Below are 21,117 nucleotides of genomic sequence, written 5' to 3' on the forward strand. Positions count from 1 at the left end.
TTTTTGTATTATTTTCCGTGTTATCCGACCTTGCCGCGGCTGGTCTAGATCAGATAATCGAGACTCTACTGTATGTATTTTCTACGGTAAAGATCAAACAGGGTAATTTTTGAGATTGTTTTTGAAAAATCTAAAAAGAAGATGCTCAGTCTTTCAAATATTGTTCCTTCTTTGCCATTGTCAGTAACAAGCGAATAATGATGAGAGTTAAAACGATCTAAATGCACATTACAACTTCGAGATATATTGCATGCATATAAACCTAACGAACGCACCTTGTGAAGTTTTACTAGTCACATGGGCTGATGGAAGGCCACTGAGTAACATGAAAATGGCTTGCTTCCTCGCAGTATCGCCAAAATGTGCGCTGTTTGCGCTTTGAAGTCCTCGCTTGCGGAGGTGTAAACAGCATGAAAGTGTAAAAACGTTTTGTGAAAGCATTAACCTAACATGGGGTACACTTGTATATCAATGAATGTAAAAAAGTCAATCCTGGTGTGAGAATTATTCAATGAGTGAGGTACTGACAAACCATGTAAATAATTACTTTAATCCCCAGAACAATCTGATCATTAACAAGTCAATCACAATCACTACGTGTCCACTGCACACTGAACATCTGTCCATTATAGTATCGGACACTGCAAATCGCGTACAGCTACCGAACTTTCGCGATTCTGCCAATGAGTTGAGAGAACAACTGAGGGAGCTCAAGCAAACAGAAAAACTTTACAAGGTATGGTGACACTTGCCTATAAACTGTAACATTAATAACATATTAAAAAATAAGTAATACACTATTGAGAAATAAATAATAGTAAAAATACTTTATTTTGATGTGCTGTTCACAAACTATCTTTCTTCTCCATCTGACAAATTTCGCAACCTTATGATAAAACACCAAAGTCGATAATCTAATTAGTGTACAGATGTTTATTTACTGGTGACAGCAGCAGACTCAACAACACAAGTCTACTGCAGTCCGCACCAAGTATGTGAAAGCTTCGCAAATGTTCAGACAATTTCAGCACTTGTTAAAATCAACCTATTTACACAGTTAACTTTTATGGCGATGGTATGCAACGAATATAAGAATTGGCAGAAAGTAAACAATTGTTTTAAGGCAGTGGTTGCATGTTTGCATCACTGAAACAGTTTTCCACCATCCATATCATGTGATATCTGAAGCAAATTCGCATTTTTCCTAGAAAAAAATAACTTTTGTCCCATAACTGTGTACGGTCACAGTCTTCATTTCAATAATACTAATGAAAGCTGTAGTACAAACTCAAATTTACATTTCCATAACTTACAAGTACTTTTACTGTCAATGATCTCAATGAGGCCATATAAAATACAGCATATCAGTTATCACGTTGCCCAGTTCCACACCGACTTGTTTTGAATACACACTACTACAATGCACTACGTTCATACCGTGCCTCAGTGTACTATTAGAAGTCTTGTCTTTGAACTGTCTCAGCGATATAACGCAAAAGGGGAAGTTTCGGGCAGAAACCATTGGGGCTTAAATGGTTAAAACATTATGAGACACAGCCTGATGAATCTAGCCCCCACCCAGAGGGGAAGGGAGGGGCAGCAGTTAAAAACTCTTAGTATTGCTGGATTTAAAATTAAACTCTTTCCCCACTCCATTCCATTTCATTTCATTTCATTTCACAGATGGGGCGGAGGATCTATCAGTGGTAGTGATCCAAGTGAAGTTCTCTGCCATTCTCCCAGATGTCTGGAGACCTCCCTATAGGAAATGTGCTTTTTTCTCTCAGTGATTGGTGTTTCTCCTTCCAACTCAAAAAGCTGCAAGGTTTACTGCAGATGGTCGTCATTCAAACAGTTGTCGAGCCCCATGGCTGACTCAGGTTCCAGTGCAGCACCAGTCACCCTACCACTAAGCACTGTCTGAGGACTTGGGGAGGACCAATCCACACAACAGCAAATCATTCTTGTGAGATAGCCCACCCGTTTTGGCAAAAAAGAATCAAGATAAAAGCATAAAATCACCAGTGATCAGTATTCATAGAGCTAATATCCACCTACCACAGAAGGAAAAGTCCCTCTACAGCAACATTAGGCATCAAAATTGATATACCACCTCTTGTTTACAATTTAGTTTCCATAAATTATTAAATTTTTAAAATCCTCATTAAGAACGGCTACACAGACCATGCATGCACAGGTACACTAATTTGGAAAGATCTGCTATCAGCATAGTCACAATAGTGACAGTGACTGCACCCTCTTCATTGGCATCATAATGTTTGTATCTACTTTACTGAGGAATTGTGTGGGGATACATTGAGACTATGGGTGAATTATTCAATGAAGTGATTACACAACAGATTCTGAAAGCAATAATCTTAAGCAGTCTACAACAACAGGTGTAATACTACTGTCATATTTTCAATTCATTCAAATCCGAAAGTGGTAAAACAAAGTACAATTTAATGGCAAATTTTGTGCTAAAGGAAAAGACTGTCTACTTAACCACAAATCTGATGATTTTCCTTCAGCACCCAACTATCAAATAGGAAATGATCCAGGCATCCAGCCATTCATATTATTTTTGGCATTGTGCTGACAAAAACGAACTGGCAGTTTGAAATGCTGTGATGTCTACTTCAGTTATGAAGTACTCAAAAGTAAAAATAAAGCAGATAATGCATGAGACAAAAATAATAAAATTGTTTATGTAAGTACTGTATGACAACTATGTTACAACACACAAAAAGTTTATCGTCTGCACACAAAATAAGCAATGATCCAGGATTCAAAAATATTCATACAACAAAAAGCAAATTTATTTCACCAAGGGAAGACTAAACACAGTTTTAGTAATTTTTAGCTATTCTGAACATTGATATATATATGGGCAAGTAAATACCAAAATCACTTTCAGAAGCCAACCTTGAATATCTCTGGATTTTTAGTAACCATGAATGCACGTACAACCTCAAGGTCAAGAACTAATTTTTACCCATAATAATGTTCCTCTCGGCAGGACGACAGACTGCAAAACTCCAGCCATTCAGCGCACAAGAAGGCATGCTCACTGGTAGCCCAGGCCTAGGCTGGCTCCTTGGTCCATATAGATGCATTAGGGGTAAATTATGCTAAGGATGTACTCAAAGTTTGCAGCAACCATAAGGTTAACAGATTCACACACATTCCACTCAGGCTTCATATGTGAACTTGCCCGTCTCATGTCTTCACCGATATATACCCAAGGTGGCATTGCACTGACCACGAACATTCTACTTTCATATAATCTAGTACTGGACAATCAAATGTATGGAAGTAGCTGTCTTCTCTAGTGATATGCTTTTGTTCTTAGCATTTATTTTTCCAGCCTACCATACTTTTGAATATAAAAAAATTACTACATCTGAAACTTCACAAGGAATTCTGAAAATTGCACTTTCAGCAAGAGTATTAGACCCTGTATCAGTTGTACAAGCCATTGTACTGATTTCATCTACAGGACAAATAAATAATAAATGTACTATCTTGCAACCTTTTACCTACGTATTTTGGTGTGCTGGTTCACTCTCGAGCAATGTGTTTCTCAAATGTACCTACTGCTAAGAGTATTAACTGTTACTGCACTTTTCTTTTACTGAGAAATCTTGGACTACATGCCCTGGCTACTAATTCACTTTTCTTGAAGCAATGTTTGGATATCTGTCAAAGCTCATGTAGGTTTAATGACATCCATTCCCTCCCATATTAAAACTTTGAATTCTAGTTTGTAGTGTATAGCCTACCACAAATAAAAATCTCACCATCAAAACTAATTTCTTCACATCTTATCTACTGTCTACTTCTCACTGTTGGATGTTGATGATTACCATCAGTTTATAAAATCTTTGTATTGGTATCTTCTAAATTAACTTCCAGTAAATTAAACCACCCATCATTCAAATTTGCTCATTTAATAAACATCAACAGCCCTTGAGTATGGTGCATAATAGTAACTAAAACTGCACACTTTCTATAATTTTAGTTTTCCAACATTGAACGTTCACCAAATTAGATGAGCTCTGCAAGTATCCAAGCAATCACAGGAACAAATAAGATTGTAGAAGACTGCAAAATCTCCATTAGGAACAGAACACATACTATTTCACAATACCAACTCTGATCCTGATTTAAGCAGGCATACAATTTATTGCTCAAGCACCCACCAATTTTGATTCAAATTATTTATCCAAAGTGAATACCACACACAAAGAAAATTTTAGAGAAAGTTGCACCCCATGGACAATAAGTTAACATTTCTAGTACTACTAATATAGCAAGTCACATTCAAATAAATGTGTCTTTGGCGGAATAAATGGCAAATGCTAACTTTTCACATTCATTTATTAAAAATTTGTGATACATCTTGGGCCACAGGGACAAAAAGAACTTACACAAATCAATGACATTAAAAGAAAACATTACAAATATCATACAAAACAAATTCATCGGCTTTAAACACTCAAATATTGCACAGCTAAGTGCTCGTTACCAGAAGATACATCTAACTGTATTCATCTTCTACCACCTCTGCCTCCCCCTCTTCCACCAGCACCTCTACTACCACGGCGACCTCTTGTGTCACGACCACCTCTCTTGCCACCACTTCTACTACCTTTGAAAGGAATTCCACTGCTAGTTGATTGTGCACTATGGTACTGAGGATACAATGGCTGTGGAGTAAATGCAGCTGCCCCAACAAGACCACGAGTAAGACCAGCTCTGTAAGCCATTTCTTCTCTTTCTAACATGGTTGCTGCTGTTACTGCAGCAGGGCCTCCTGCCAACAGTGGACGGACATTACGCCCGCCCATGCGAGGAGAGAAGGAGGAGTCAATTGCATCCTCAACATCACGGCGGAAATCTGAATATCGACTCAAGGTCAACTCATCTGAAGAAAAATCAAGCCCACGACGATGGTCAGGACCTCTTCTGCCACCATGGTACGCACTTTGTGTTAGCGGTGGGGGCAGATAATCACGTTCCAGCAATGGTGTTGGGCCATACCCGTCGTCATACATGTCACGAGCACGGAGAGGGCGCCCAAAGTCACGAGGATGATCCAATAATCCAGGGGCTGATGGATAAGGTCTTGGTGCCATGCCTCTGGCAACAGGAACAGACCGCATACCACCTCTCATTCCTCCCCTCATACCACGCATTGAAGGGCCACCAATTGGCATCATGCCAGGCATGCCTCCACGCATTCGTCCACCTGAATAAAAGGAATTTTTTTTAAAAAAATTAAGGACAGTACCTTAAGTTAATGTCTTAGAAAATGTCCAATTAAGATTTGAATGAAAAACTGTAGAAGAACTCAAAGCTTCACATAAATTTCAACCACATGAAGCTCTGCTTATCTTCACTTGCTCTCTGCACCTTACGTACAAAACTAGCTATTTAAAAACAAGTCTTGCCTTGGAAAAGGTGCACATCACATTTCGCAAAACGTGCAAGTATAGATGTGTACAAACAGGGAAAGTGGAAAATCTCACCTCTTCCTCGTCCCATCATGCCAACTTTCAGACCACCACGTCCTGTGCGACCACGCAAAGGTTTACGCACTCCTCTTGGAATAGGATGTTTTGCCTTTGGTAGAGTGGCAGGATCAACTCGTTCCAACAACATTGCCATCTGAGCATGCATAGTATGTGGAACTACGTCCACTGGAATAGTGCGAGTTGGCACAAATGGATGTCCTGTCATACCATTCTTCCCCGCTGGACAACAGAGGTCAAGGAAGTTGCGTATTGGAGCCTTATGATTGGAACACACATAAATAAGTTTCTGCACATTTTCCATCTTCCTTAGTTGCTGCATCACTTTTTGATCTGAAACCCAAAAGATGCATTATTTATAATATGCTTCACAAATATAGACAAGAAACTAACAACGAACACTGAAACCCTTCTAAATATTATTGTACTAACTCAATCCAGTTCTTGGAGGATCCAAAATTGGTACAACATGCTTTCCAGTTATTTTGGGTTCCAGAGTAGGTAATGCATCTTCAGCACGACCAGCAATAAATTCACAATTTGTAATTTCATTGATTTCTGCATTCTTTTTGGCATCCTCAATATTCTGCTCAAGGTATTCTATGCCAAACACCTGTCCACATTTCTGAAAACAAAAATAAAGAAGTGTACAGATTTTTAGATCCATGTAACAAAATTCAAAAGTAAATTAATAATATCCAAACCTGTAATACATTCAAAACCACACCCATTCAGCAGCTTGAATTCCAAAGGTATGAATTTTCATATGAGCAATTTGTTTCAAAGAAATTTCTCTTCACACTCAGTATATTAAGCTCTGGCAACCAGTTATGTTTCTCTTTATTACCTGCACATTTGGTACACTATAAACACCACTTCCACCAATATATTTTGCCAATAGCATTTATTCCGACAATTATTGAATTCTGCCCCTACATAAATTACTTTATTTCTGAAATTGATAACCTTCATTTGAGGAAGTGCACACACTACATGCCACGTCTGCAAAATACAGTTGCAATTTTTCAAATAAACATACAAAAGCACATGGGTATCAGCACTTGGGAGTGTAAGGCAAAGAGCCAAGAGAGGGACTATCAATATTTTTTCTTCACAAGTGCTCAAGAAATTGTGCTGTAAATTGACAGAATACACAATGTGCTTTAGTTTGCAGACGAGAAGCAAAATATCCTTATTTAAAGTCAACATACAGATTAATTAAGTTATGAGCTTGATGTGGAATAAATTAAGTATATAGCAAATGTAAAGCAAGTGGCAGCTGCAATCTAAATTCCACAAGAAAAATAACTTTAGCCTCAAAACTTTTATTTTAGATACAGTCAACATTTTATTCAGAACTAATAACAAGACATCTTATTTAGCACTTAATTTAATCACCAAAGGAAATTCAATGGATGCTTAACATTTCTGACAGTTCCTTTCTCTACAAACAGCTATTACTTTCTCCCTAGGTAAAACAACAGAGTCAATACAAAATTAGAATTTTCTTCAGCTATACAATATTCTGTATAAAACTCAGAATCTTAGCAACATTACAATAGTAATTTACAGTACGTACCTTTGCAATGCACAAACCAATGCCACCAGTTCCACAACAAAGGTCCAAAACAGTTGTCTCTTCAGTGGGTTCGACAAGTTCTATGATAGCAGAATATAACACCTCTCCACCCTTTGTATTGACTTGGAAGTACGAGGAGGGTGATAAACGAAATGTTAGATCAAGCATTACTTCCTCCAGGTGTGTCTTGCCATAAAGGTGGTCCATATCTGGTAGTGGCACTCCAATTAACCTAAAGAGGAGATACTTGGTTTACTGTTGTTCAGTTAAAGATTTCAGGAACATTTTTATCTTACTCAAATATCTTATACATTTTACTGTCATGTAAGCAATAGCAGTCTGCATTCCAAGCTGCCTATGTATCTCACTTGCAGACAATTTTCTTCTGATGTTAAATACATAGCTTCAAACATCCTATCCAACCAACTTAATGGCATATATTTATTTTTTATTTATTTGCCCATCTTTAAGCATTTACACTCAATTGATGTCATAAATAATGTACAATTTACATATTAAGAAATATAACTATTGAGAGGTATCACACACATTTAAAAAGTACATACATAATAAAGGAATACATTTGATACAAAGATATCCCACATAACTTAAGTGTGCATTTTAAAGAATGTGCATAATAAAGAATACATTTCATACATAAGGATTTCTCCACATGCTTAACAGTTAAATGTGGAACTACAGAGACGACAAGCTTAGGATGAGGTACAAACAGAGTTGAGTTGCAAATTGTTTCATAAGGTCAGGTCTATTTTTGAAGAGTTTGTAACTGTTAAAGTTTTCTATTATGTACAAAAGGCAGCTGTATACAAAAAGAGAAGGGACTGTCATTATCTGTAATTCTTTGAAGTATGACCTACATGATATGTTATTTTTGGTAATCCCGAGATGCTCCTGATGGCTTTCTTCTGCCAAATAAAAATTTTCCTGGACCAAGGAGAATTACCCAATAGAAGAATACCACAGCCAATATGGCAATGAAAGAATGCATAATAGGAATTATGCATCAGGCTTTCAGAAACACAGGTGAGTAATTTTTTTAGTAGATAGATAACTCACGAAAGCTTTCGAGATGTTGTCTATGTGACTCTTCCAGGTTAATTTCGTATCTAAGTATATGCCCAGAAGTTTGGTAGAAGTGTACTCAATATCAGCATTGGATAAGCTGAAGGATATATTTACAGTCTTTTCATAGTTAATAGCTAAATCATTTGCTTCGAAGCACATACTGGATAATCTGAGAAAATCTTACTTTGCTCCTCCACTTAATGTCCTCCTCTGAATCAATGAAAGTTGTATCATCTGCGTAGAGCACAGATTTGCATGGCATACTGCTGGGCAGGTCATTTATAAATATTATAAACAATGGTCCAGGCACTGATCCTTGGGGAACACCTCTAGTGACATTCAGTAACTTGACTTTTAACCGTTGTAGCTTACAGTTTGCTTTCTGTTACTGAGATATAGTTTCCATAGGAAAGGCAGTCCCCTAACACCACATGCATGGTAGGCATTAATAGGTAATTTAAATGGTGTGCTCAATTAGACATAAACAAGGTACATTATCATTAAATTCATATAGCAATCATGTTGCACAGATCTGAGTGACATTCTTAAAATGGAAATTTATCCAAAGCACAGCTTACTGTATATTAAGAACTGGTAAGCTTGCAATACAACTCACAAACAAAACACATGATACGTGCTACAGACCATTTATATGCCCTTGTAATCAGTGGTTGTACTCCATTCACCCTTAGTTCAACCCAAATGTAAATAAACACATGAGGGATTGCACACACTGAGCAATGCTATTGAAAGAGACCACTAATGCTTTATATTCTTTACAGTCCAGCATGTAAAAAATGTTTTTGCCATCTATGTGATTCCCCATTCTAAACCTCACTGATAAATGCTTCCCCTGTTCAATCTGTTGAGTCTATGGGATCTTATTTTAGGCACTGTGGGAGAAGCTGCTCATTTATTCAGCTAAAAAAAAGCAAAAAATCATTTAAGGTTTTTAAAAATCTGTTCATACTGATTGCAGAAATAACTGCTGTATTTTGCATGTATGTCCAATGCATTAATGGGCAGAAAGTTTAGAAACACATATGAACAGTCCAAACCCAGCACAAAAAGCAAGTAAGTATTTTAACAGGGACGTGGAAATCAATAACAAAAATCTTATCTTTTGCACCACAAGCACTGCAGACTTCTCCTGGCCAAAAAATATGTTTACTAACATTTCAGGGATGTTACTAACCAACCAGAAAATGATTTATCAAAACAATTCCACTAACATATACTGTAAGTCAGTGTCCAAGAGTTAGATCACGAATCAGTGCCCACTTTCTTTGCTGTAGTAAATTAATGTTTGGATGTGTAAATCTACAAAGATGACTTCACATTAACGTACATTTCATTGGGCTGATGAACAATGGTGAATAAATTTAATGTGAATTTAAGTCTTATAACTTTCACTTCAAAATTTGAACATAGGTAGGGACATTGACATTTATATGTTTAACAGGAAAAACAGCCAGGCACTTCTTCCAAACTACACTATGCTTTGTAACTAAAGGCCATTCTAAGTGTAGTTAATGAAAGATGAAGTGATACTGAAATACAGACGAAGCACTTTGCTGGGAGATATTTGCAGATGGAAAATTTAGAAGATACCTGGGGGTCATCTTATAAATAACGAAAATTTGACCTGGTAATATAGACCTGCAGTGAGGAAAATGTTTCAATCATGGTGCACTTAGCCACAAATAGTTAGGGAATAGCCAAGTGAAGAAAGTTGCAACAACCATGTTCAAGAGTGCAGGGTAAGAAAGATTTCACAAAGGGGGCAGAGGATGGAATCAGCTCAACAATGTGCTTCTGGAAGTACTTAAACTGCCATATCTTTTAATTATGATGATTTGCCCTAAGATTTGGAAATTAAATTTCCAGTAATCAAGTTACATTTATCTCCAGAAAGGTTCCAGCAATATACACCAAGCCTCTCTAAAGTAATCATGTGATCTTTTCATTGTGATTAGCACATACTACAAGTGACAGCAGCTTGCCACAGTTTGAAAGGTACTGAAAGTAGAATGAGCATAAATGCTTTTCCTAATACTACGTATGAACCATGGACCTAGCCGTTGGTGGGGAGGCTTGCGTGCCTCAGCGATACAGATGGCCGTACCGTAGGTGCAACCACAACGGAGGGGTATCTGTTGAGAGGCCAGACAAACATGTGGTTCCTGAAGAGGGGCAGCAGCCTTTTCGGTACTTGCAGGGGCAACAGTCTGGATGATTGACTGATCTGGCCTTGTAACATTAACCAAAACGGCCTTGCTGTGCTGGTACTGCTAACAGCTGAAAGCAATGGGAAACTACGGCCGTATTTTTCCCCGAGGACATGCAGCTTTACTGTATGATTAAATGATGATGGCGTCCTCTTGGGTAAAATATTCCCCCATTCGGATCTCCGGGCGGGGACTACTCAACAGGATGTCGTTATCAGGAGAAAGAAAACTGGCGTTCTACGGGTCGGAGCGTGGAATGTCAGATCCCTTAATCGGGCAGGTAGGTTAGAAAATTTAAAAAGGGAAATGGATAGGTTAGAGTTAGATATAGTGGGAATTAGTGAAGTTCAGTGGCAGGAGGAACAAGACTTTTGGACAGATGAATACAGGGTTATAAATACAAAATCAAACAAGGGTAATGCAGGAGTAGGTTTAATAATGAATAAAAAAATAGGAGTCCGGGTTAGCTACTACAAACAGCATAGTGAACGCATTATTGTGGCCAAAATAGACACGAAGCCCACACCCACTACAGTAGTACAAGTTTATATGCCAACTAGCTCTGCAGATTATGAAGAAATAGATGAAATGTATGACGAGATAAAAGAAATTTTTCAGGTAGTGAAGGGAGACAAAAATTTAATAGTCATTGGTGACTGGAATTCGTCAGTAGGAAAAGGGAGAGAAGGAAACATAGTAGGTGAATATGGATTGGGGGGAAGAAATGAAAGAGGAAGCCGCCTTGTAGAATTTTGCACAGAGCATAACTTAATCATAACTAACACTTGGTTCAAGAATCATAAAAGAAGGTTGTATACCTGGAAGAATCCTGGAGATACTAAAAGGTATCAGATAGATTATATAATGGTAAGACAGAGATTTAGGAACCAGGTTTTAAATTTTAAGACTTTTCCAGGGGCAGATGTGGATTCTGACCACAATCTATTGGTTATGAACTGCAGATTGAAACTGAAGAAACTGCAAAAAGGTGGGAATTTAAGGAGATGGGACCTGGATAAACTGACTAAACCAGAGGTTGTAGAGAGTTTCAGGGAGAGCATAAGGGAACAATTGACAGGAATGGGGGAAAGAAATACAGTAGAAGAAGAATGGGTAGCTCTGAGGGATGAAGTAGTGAAGGCAGCAGAGGATCAAGTAGGTAAAAAGATGGGGGCTGGTACAAATCTTTGGGTAACAGAAGAAATATTGAATTTAATTGATGAAAGGAAAAAATATAAAAATGCAGTAAATGAAACCGGCAAAAAGGAATACAAACTTCTCAAAAATGAGAGCGACAGGAAGTGCAAAATGGCTAGAGGACAAATGTAAGGATGTAGAGGTTTATCTCACTAGGGGCAAGATAGATACTGCCTACAGGAAAATTAAAGAGACCTTTGGAGAAAAGAGAACCACTTGTATGAATATCAAGAGCTCAAGTGGCAACCCAGTTCTAAGCAAAGAAGGGAAGGCAGAAAGGTGGAAGGAGTATATAGAGGGTTTATACAAGGGCGATGTACTTGAGGACAATATTATGGAAATGGAAGAGGATGTAGATGAAGACGAAATGGGAGATACGATACTGCGTGAAGAGTTTGACAGAGCACTGAAAGAGCTGAGTCGAAACAAGGCCACGGGAGTAGACAACATTCCATTAGAACTGCTGATGGCCTTGGGAGAGCCAGTCGTGACAAAACTCTACCATCTGGTGAGCAAGATGTATGAGACATACAGAAGAATATAATAATTCCAATCCCAAAGAAAGCAGGTGCTGACAGATGTGAAAATTACCGAACTATCAGTTTAATAAGTCACAGCTGCAAAATACTAACGCAAATTCTTTACAGACGAATGAAAAAACTGGTAGAAGTGGACCTCGGGGAAGATCAGTTTGGATTCCTCAGAAATGTTGGAACACGTGAGGCAATACTAACCTTACGACTTATCTTAGAAAAAAGATCAAGAAAAGGCAAACCTATGTTTCTAGCATTTTTAGACTTAGATAAAGCTTTTGACAATGTTAACTGGAATACTCTCTTTCAAATTCTGAAGGTGGCAGGGGTAAAATACAGGGAGCGAAAGGCTATCTACAATTTGTACAGAAACCAGATGGCAGTTATAATAAGAGTCGAGGGGCATGAAAGGGAAGCAGTGGTTGGGAAAGGAGTGAGACAGGGTTGTAGCCTCTCCCCGATGTTATACAATCTGTATATTGAGCAAGCAGTAAAGAAACAAAAGAAAAATTCGGAGTAGGTATTAAAATTCATGGAGAAGAGGTAAAAACTTTGAGGTTCGCCGATGACATTGTAATTCTGTCGGAGACAGCAAAGGACTTGGAAGAGCTGTTGAACGGAATGGACGGTGTCTTGAAAGGAGGATATAAGATGAACATCAACAAAAGCAAAACGAGGATAATGGAATGTAGTCATATTAAATCGGGTGATGCTGAGGGAATTAGATTAGGAAATGAGACACTTAAAGTAGTAAAGGAGTTTTGCTATTTAGGGAGTAAAAGAACTGATGATGGTCGAAGTAGAGAGGATATAAAATGTAGACTGGCAATGGCAAGGAAATAGTTTCTGAAGAAGAGAAATTTGTTAACATCGAGTATAGATTTAAGTGTCAGGAAGTCTTTTCTGAAAGTATTTGTATGGAGTGTAGCCATGTATGGAAGTGAAACATGGACGATAACTAGTTTGGACAAGAAGAGAATAGAAGCTTTTGAAATGTGGTGCTACAGAAGAATGCTGAAGATAAGGTGGGTAGATCACGTAACTAATGAGGAGGTATTGAATAGGATTGGGGAGAAGAGAAGTTTGTGGCACAACTTGACTAAAAGAAGGGATCTGTTGGTAGGACATGTTTTGAGGCATCAAGGAATCACAAATTTAGCATTGGAGGGCAGCGTGGAGGATAAAAATCGTAGAGGGAGACCAAGAGATGAATACACTAAGCAGATTCAGAAGGATGTAGGTTGCAGTAAGTACTGGGAGATGAAGCTTGCACAGGATAGAGTAGCATGGAGAGCTGCATCAAACCAGTCTCAGGACTGAAGACAACAACAACAACACTACTTTACCTAATCTCATTCAATGTTGGTACAAAATTGCTGTAACAGTGGCGACAAATCATCAGAATTAATTTGTGAAAATTTAATTGGACATATAAATGTACTCACCAAACAGCAGCTAAAAACATGTCTAAAAAGTATTAAAGCCTGCAAGCTTTTGGAGCCAGTGGGTCCTCCTGGCAGAAGGTTTGAAGGGGAAGCAAGAGCATGAAGTAAAAGGATTGGTAAGGCTTAGGAGGAACAGGTAGAATTCGGAATCACCACCCAGAACAGGGGAGAACTTATAGGATGGGATGGGATGAGAAGCAAAGTTCTTTCCTTCTCATCCTGTCCAGTAAGTCTCCCTGACATGGTTTGGGATGATTTTTCCACAAATCCCCCTTTCAATAAATCTCACCAGTCCTTTTACTTTACCCTCTTCCTTCTCTTCAACCCTTCTGCCAGGCCCCAAAAGCTTGCAAACATCAATACATTATGTGTGTTTTCTTGCCACCATTTGACAAGTAGATTTATTATCTATCCAATTATATTTATTAACTTAAAATACTAAAAGTTATCACATGAAAAATGCTTCCCTATTCACCTCTTTCACCCCTCCAAGAAGTATTACACAAGCACACACATACATCTTCAGATAATAAGATGTAATAGTGGCGTAGTAGGTGAATTTTGTGATGGTTTTGTTATCTGCCCAATTCAAGAAATTTGGACTAGAAATTTAAAACCGATTACCTTTATTAGGTGCAGATCAATAAACATGATGCAAAAAATTATTCATCGCAGAAATTAAGATAAACTTCACTTGCTGGCCTGTCTTGGCACACAAGATGTAACAAAGGCAGAAGATTATCACACATACAAGTAGTAATTTAAAACTTACGGATGGGGCTTATTAGATTTTTGACTTTAAAGGACTAGGAAACATGAACAAGTTACTTTAGAAAATGCTAATTTCATTTCCCTAACTGAACTGAACAATGCATCATATCCTTGTGTGAAGACAAACTTGGCAACAAAAATCAAGAAAAGTAAAATCAGTATAAACAAAGAATGTGAAAGCCAACATTCCTGAATAATATATCAAATCTGTACTCAACACACCAGTGATCACACAGCTTAATTTTGGCACCTGTACTAAATTTACAATGGACTGTATATACACGCAAGCTTTGATACAACAGGAAATTACAAACCTAATAAAATAGTAACTGAAGCAGCTACATTAACTGTACTTCAAACAACTTACATTGCAGTGACATGTGCCACACAATAATATTAATATTTTATCAGAAAGATGGTTAATATGAACTTACTTCTCAGTGAACTTTTGAAAATACAATGAAGTAACATTGCAAGCTCGTCCCTCTCCGTTGACAAAGTAGTCACGGATGTCATCCTTCATCTTTGTTAGCTCCTCTTCACTAAGTTGTTGGGGATGAGCCACAACAACAATCATCATCTCACCACTGCTTGTCACTCTTACAACAAGGTGTCTCCAATAACCTTGTCGTTGTTCAATACTAAATGGTTCTTTATCTGATTTGCGAATATAATCTTGGAACAGCTGGTATTGTGGGAGGGGTGAAAAAATCCGATTAGGTTTCATTATCCATATAATATGCACAAAATTTTAATGAAATTTAATGTAGCAGCAACTACTTTTTAATTTAAATTCTACCATTACTATTACATTTTACTACTTAAATAGAACTATAGTACCGTTCAGAAGTCACGTTGAAAACAGCTCTGTATCAAAATGAGCATCTTATATTAAACAACCATTCAAAGTGATCTGGTTGCATGCAAAACAATTAATTGTCCCTATGTTTGCAAAATATACACATGCTGCAACTCCAACATGTGGATTTACACAGCAGCTAAGTACTTTTACAAAAGGCGATATTTATGTATTGATCATCACGAGACCAGGAGCGGGCTGTTTCGAGAATACACCCCCACAGCCTGGCTGCTCGGTGATGCTTAAGACTCCTACCTTAACAGCCTCTCTCATTTGGTCAGGCAAATGTTTTAGCGAATCTGCTGGTCCAACCCCCATAGAGCCGTCCTTGTAGTTCTCCAGACGGCACCCCACCGTGCGCTCTTGCGTGTCGGGGTTTAGCCCTAGACCGTGACAGGTGCAAGCAAGCACGTAGCATGTCCATTAGCCGAGCACTGGCACAAGACCGGGCTCAATTTTTGTAAACAAAAAGGAGCCGGTCCTGGACAACTTACTTACAACAAAATGTTCATTTCACATTGGTAAATACATAAAGTCCACATTAGGTGGACCAAATCTCATGATACACATACTGTAATGACACAAAGAAAGATATTTCACATTTCGATTGTCTTAATAATCACAGCAGCCCATTAAAAATGAGCCAACAGGAAAAAAATTTACAATTTCTGAATCAAACTGAAGTTTTCCACACTTCGATATTTGCAATATCTACAAAAAATTTACCGTTAAAACATCAATTGCACACAATATATGATGTTCATACTTCGATTAAAGTGTGCTGATGAGATCAAACAAGAATTTTTAAAACTTGTTTAAATGCAACATACGGATAATTCCCTCTTCAAGTTCAACTACTGTAAAATTATTGAAGGAATCCTTTAGCTTTAGTATTTGGCTCAAGGAATTCCAAGTATGTATAAAGCTTTGAGTATGAATGGGAGCCACAGACATTACTTGATAATTAGCTATACTTACCAATACGGAACTCGCATTTGTTTCGGTATGCATCTGTAACAGGTGAAGGACGAATTTCATCTAGTTGAAAGACAAGCCCATCATGCTTCTCCCTCTGTTGTTCAGCCCAGCCTGCCAGCTCTGGGTTGCGCCGGACAATTAGGTCCCCAAGTCTAGTTGCCATTGCCTTCAACTCTTCAGTCTTCTTTTTTAACTGTAAGTGCAAATTATCCTTTTTCTTCATGTTGTTAAAATGGGGGTGTCAGTGAGAAAGGTTTAATTTAAGAACTATCACAGCATAAAGGAGCACTTGGTTTAATGTGACTGGTGATATTTAAGACTGAGCACAAGCACCATACAAACAAAAACAGGGAAATTTGTGACAGCTCCTAAAAGACAACCCTTACATTTAAAAGGTACAAGGGTATTTCAGCAATGAAAAAACTGATTTAGAAAAAACTATTTTTAACAAAAGAAGACTTGATACTTACAAATCCCCAACAATATCAATACACTTGTCTCAGACAACTATTTTCTATACTTTATGCAAAGAAGCGGTGTTTGAGCCACTTTCCTACAAATTCTTTGACCTCATTGTTGAACTTTTCTCCACATAATGCCTCCTCTGGGAATAAAGCTAAAATGGCTCTGAGCACTATGGGACTCAACTGCTGAGGTCATTAGTCCCCTAGAACTTAGAACTAGTTAAACCTAACTAACCTACGGACATCACAAACATCCATGCCAGAGGCAGGATTCGAACCTGCGACCGTAGCGGTCTTGCGGTTCCAGACTGCAGCGCCTTTAACCGCACGGCCACTTCGGCCGGCCCGGGAATAAAGCATCATATGTCAATCTTTTTTGAAAAGGGTCACCTTACATGTCAGATTTTTCTTAAGCCTGCACTGACTTGTCTCCTTGTGCCATTGCATCAGTTCTTTTACACACTTTGCACTTGTTTGTGTATTGAAGCTTGTTAGAGAAAACATTATGAACAGTGATAGCAATTACTTCAAGTTTTACCATGTATGTTTCTTCATGAATAATTAAGTGAATGCAGGTTTCAAGTGAAGGAGTTGACATTTTAATTGGCAAGCTCATCTGTCACTAGTTCGACAGAAGTGTTCTACCCACTTTCTGCACTGGGGCTACTTCACCTCTGCAAGATCCTCTTCTCCCTCTCATCAACTTTAATTGAAAACACACACACACACACACACACACACACACACACACACACACACCACCACCACCACCACCACCACCACCACCACCTTTTAGAGGCCAGCTGCTGTTTCCATACACAAGGGACCAAACCTCCCCAACATGCACATGCATGACCACTCACTGAGAGATATTCAAATTAAGAAAATTAATTTTGAGCATCTTCAGTAAGACTTGTCATTCATATAATGACAATTTTGATTTAATTATAATCCATTTCAAAATACTGACAGTTATACAGTAATATTTCTTACTTCTTACAGTTTGGTTACTGTAAATGACACAGCAATCTCAAATATGGACTACCCTAAAGCCAGAAAAAATACCACTTCCACATTACAAAGTGAAGTTGTATCTGAGTCATTTAAATTGTGTAGAAGACTGAGGCAGTAACTTTTTTAGAGGTGTAAAGTTTTACCAAGGTCTAAAAGTTTATCATTTTAATTATAACCTTGAAGGTTTTAGGTTATCATCTTAGAATGCATTCATTCACAATCTCTTACCCATCAACTGCCTCTGATTTTTGTCCACATGAACATAATTCCACAAATTCCAAGTGTGGTCTTTTCTTGTACACAACTGGGTAATAGTATCTGAATTAATTTTTAATACTGAGGGGAAGAACTGAATAACACCTTGTGCTAGGTTAGGCTACTGGAAAATGGATACAGTGTATATCAAAAGAAGGAAAGAAATCCACCAAGATGGAAACTGAAGCTAGATCTGAGACTGCAACACTCAGTATCAGATACAGGTATAACTGGATCCAATCAACCACCACTGCCATTTGATTCAAAAAAATACTTACCACCATTCAACTGTGATACTTTAGTTTTCTTAGTGGTGGGAGAGAGAAGATATCCTGCAAAGCATTACACTAAATGCCTCCTCTGACAACTACTTAGAACATCCCACTCATCTTACCAAGAACATCCCACTCATTAAAAGAATTAAACTGGACCAAATCACAAGATCACATGACAAATTACCCACAAACTGGCACCAGTGACACTGAAGTAGTTGTAACAACAATGATTAACACAGTACAGAAGAACAAATATGAAGAAAGATTTACATGTTCATTAAATTACACACACACACACACACACACACACACACACACACACACACACACACACACACATCAGCAATAAGGTCAAGTGGCACCAAAGTTAAGTGTCCAGCCACAGATGGGACAGGAACTGAAATTCAGGGTAACAAAACAGAAGAAATGCTTGGCTCTGTTTTCAAATGACCATTTACAAACCATGGAAAACCTAGTATTATTGCCCTATTTAATTATCTACTACTACGAAGATAAGTGAAACAGGTATTAGTGCCAGTGGCATAGACAAATAGCTGAAGCATTTACAACTAAAAGCTCAGGGACAGAGAAATGGAGATTTGTGACTAGTTTGAGTATTCCTGTGGGGGGAAGGGGGAGGGTAGGAAAGAGTGATCAGATCCTTGGTCAAGTTAAATGACACAGCAGACAATACTAACCACAGGTTTCCATGGATGATACAGTTGTGTAACTGTGCACATTATCAGATCTTGTTAAGATTTCAAAATAATGCCAAAACTGGCAACTCACTCATTTTGACTGCCATGCAAGGGATAGGATGCAAGCAGCACCTGTCCCCTGCAGCACTGGCACTATTAACAGCACTTCCACACTTCAGCAGAAGTGGAACTCACACAAGGCACTAAAAATCACTCACTGTTCATAGAACTGAAATTGTCTAACATTGAAGTGCAACAAACTAACACAGCAAACAACTATGGCTAATTGAAACAGTATTAACTGCAAACAACCAAGGCTAATTGAAACAGTATTATTAGCAAGCTGAAGTTGGCTAAACCCAAAAATGAATGACTACAGGCTGAAGCAATCTGACTTACAATTCAGGACTAGGGAGTGCTCTGCCAACTGCAATTTGAACACACTGTACCACATGACTACAGTATCAATTCAAATAGCTAGGTTTAACAATTCTATGTAAAGCAGTTGCCAGACTGCTTCATTGGTAGAATACTAGTGTACACCTGCACACACGCAACCCTTTCTGGAATAGTGCAAGTGTGTGGGACTGTATCAAATAGGATGAACAGGGGATAGCGAACATATACAGTGAAACTTATATACAATGTTTTTAAAGGCACTACAAATTTGGAACACTGTATGGAGGAAAACACTTTAAAGAGGAAGACTTCCGTTGATAATTATAAAAGTAACCAAATTCTACTGACAATTCACTACAGAAAACCACAACAAATGGTAAAGATTAAATAAATTGCTGCAAACAATTACTTTAATAATGAAGTTGTAAAACACAACTTCAAAATCTCACAAATATCTATGTATTGGCACACTATCTGCAAAGTTATCAAAAAACTAAGCACCACATACAAAACGCTGTATAAACGTACATTTAAGGTCTGTGTGGTTGTGTGTGCTACCGCTGCTTTTTAAATGTTTCTATGCTCCACACTGATCCTTATACCTTAGGTGAGTACCTGCCTTTCCATTATTTTACATATTGTTCCATCCCAGAATTTCCATTATTGTTACAAATTTAGATAAAATATCCTTGAGCAAACAAGTGTCATCATATAAAAAACTGTTGAGCCATAATTCAGAACAATAACATAATTCTGTGCTAGCTATATAAGAGGACAACTACTTTAAAAAATAGGAGCCTTGAGTTCACTTGTCAAATTCTTAGTTCAAATGAACAACTTTACAAAAAACCACTCATTTCCTTTCCATTTTCAACCATTATCCCATCTAATGAGCATGTGCAGATTGATTCGCACCAGGAATATGCCACATGCATTAATTGGTCAATGTGAAAAAGAGTGCAGTTCCAAACATGAACACTGTGTGCACCTCAGGTGTACCGTGTAATAGGGTACAACCTTAACACACTGTACAAATGCTTACCATTAGCTCTCAAAAAAAAAAAAAAAAAAAAAAAAAAATCTACACCAGTGACAAATGCTATAAGGAGGGAAATAACTGGTTAGGGTACAAAAATACATGCATTGTGCCGAGGAAATTTTTGTACAGAGGAAACTTCAGCATTGTGCATATGGGCTTTTTGTTGAAAGCAAGAAAGATGGACATAACAGAAGAAAATATATGGACAAATGTTATAAAGAGATTTCACATGAAGACAGGCAAACCATCCCATGATAGCCTACTTAGAAAGTTTCTAGACTAAGAACACAGTGTAACAACCTGCAATTCAATCCCACTGATCTAGGAGAGAAGCTCAGGCTAGTAACAGCCCATACAGAAGCTTTACTTGTGCTCCCTATATCAATGGAATGGGAAAAACTTTTAAAACAGTTTACAGAGTAGATATGGATTGACAGTAGCACAAGGTGGGAAATTACAACATGAGGAAGTTAACCGACTTTCCATGTGCATGCATGGAAAGGAAGTGGAGTTTAAACCCATGCAGAAATCAAACTTTCATCTGACCTCCTGAACAGATAATTTAAAAGCATTTTGATACCACTTTGTCTACTTGCCCTTTAACCCAACTTGAAACTAGCTATGCCACAAACCAGCAGGTCATCACCTCTGTAATTTCATATTCACACTCACTGGTTTTACGAACTCTCAGTATCAACCAGTCAGATCTCATTTTATACTACAGACCACCCTACCAACAACGTACATTTCAAAAACTCCTATA

The 21,117-nt window shown here is 37.9% G+C and overlaps 1 protein-coding gene across 1 annotated transcript in view; it reads right to left on the reverse strand.

Moving 5' to 3' along the window:
- Positions 1-4,362: 4,362 nt before the first annotated feature.
- LOC126195828 (tRNA (uracil-5-)-methyltransferase homolog A-like) overlaps positions 4,363-21,117 on the reverse strand; it is a 28,766-nt gene continuing 12,011 nt past the window's right edge. Inside the window, exons 5-11 of the mRNA XM_049934503.1 lie at positions 16,211-16,403; positions 15,488-15,615; positions 14,808-15,058; positions 7,114-7,345; positions 5,967-6,159; positions 5,532-5,867; positions 4,363-5,251 (exon numbers count right to left, since the gene is read on the reverse strand). Of these exons, the coding sequence (XP_049790460.1) occupies positions 4,551-5,251; positions 5,532-5,867; positions 5,967-6,159; positions 7,114-7,345; positions 14,808-15,058; positions 15,488-15,615; positions 16,211-16,403 (2,034 nt within the window). The 3' untranslated portion in view covers positions 4,363-4,550. The remainder of the gene's footprint in view (positions 5,252-5,531; positions 5,868-5,966; positions 6,160-7,113; positions 7,346-14,807; positions 15,059-15,487; positions 15,616-16,210; positions 16,404-21,117) is intronic.

The sequence above is a fragment of the Schistocerca nitens genome, chromosome 1 (assembly GCF_023898315.1).
Source record: "Schistocerca nitens isolate TAMUIC-IGC-003100 chromosome 1, iqSchNite1.1, whole genome shotgun sequence".
Lineage (NCBI taxonomy): Eukaryota > Metazoa > Arthropoda > Insecta > Orthoptera > Acrididae > Schistocerca > Schistocerca nitens.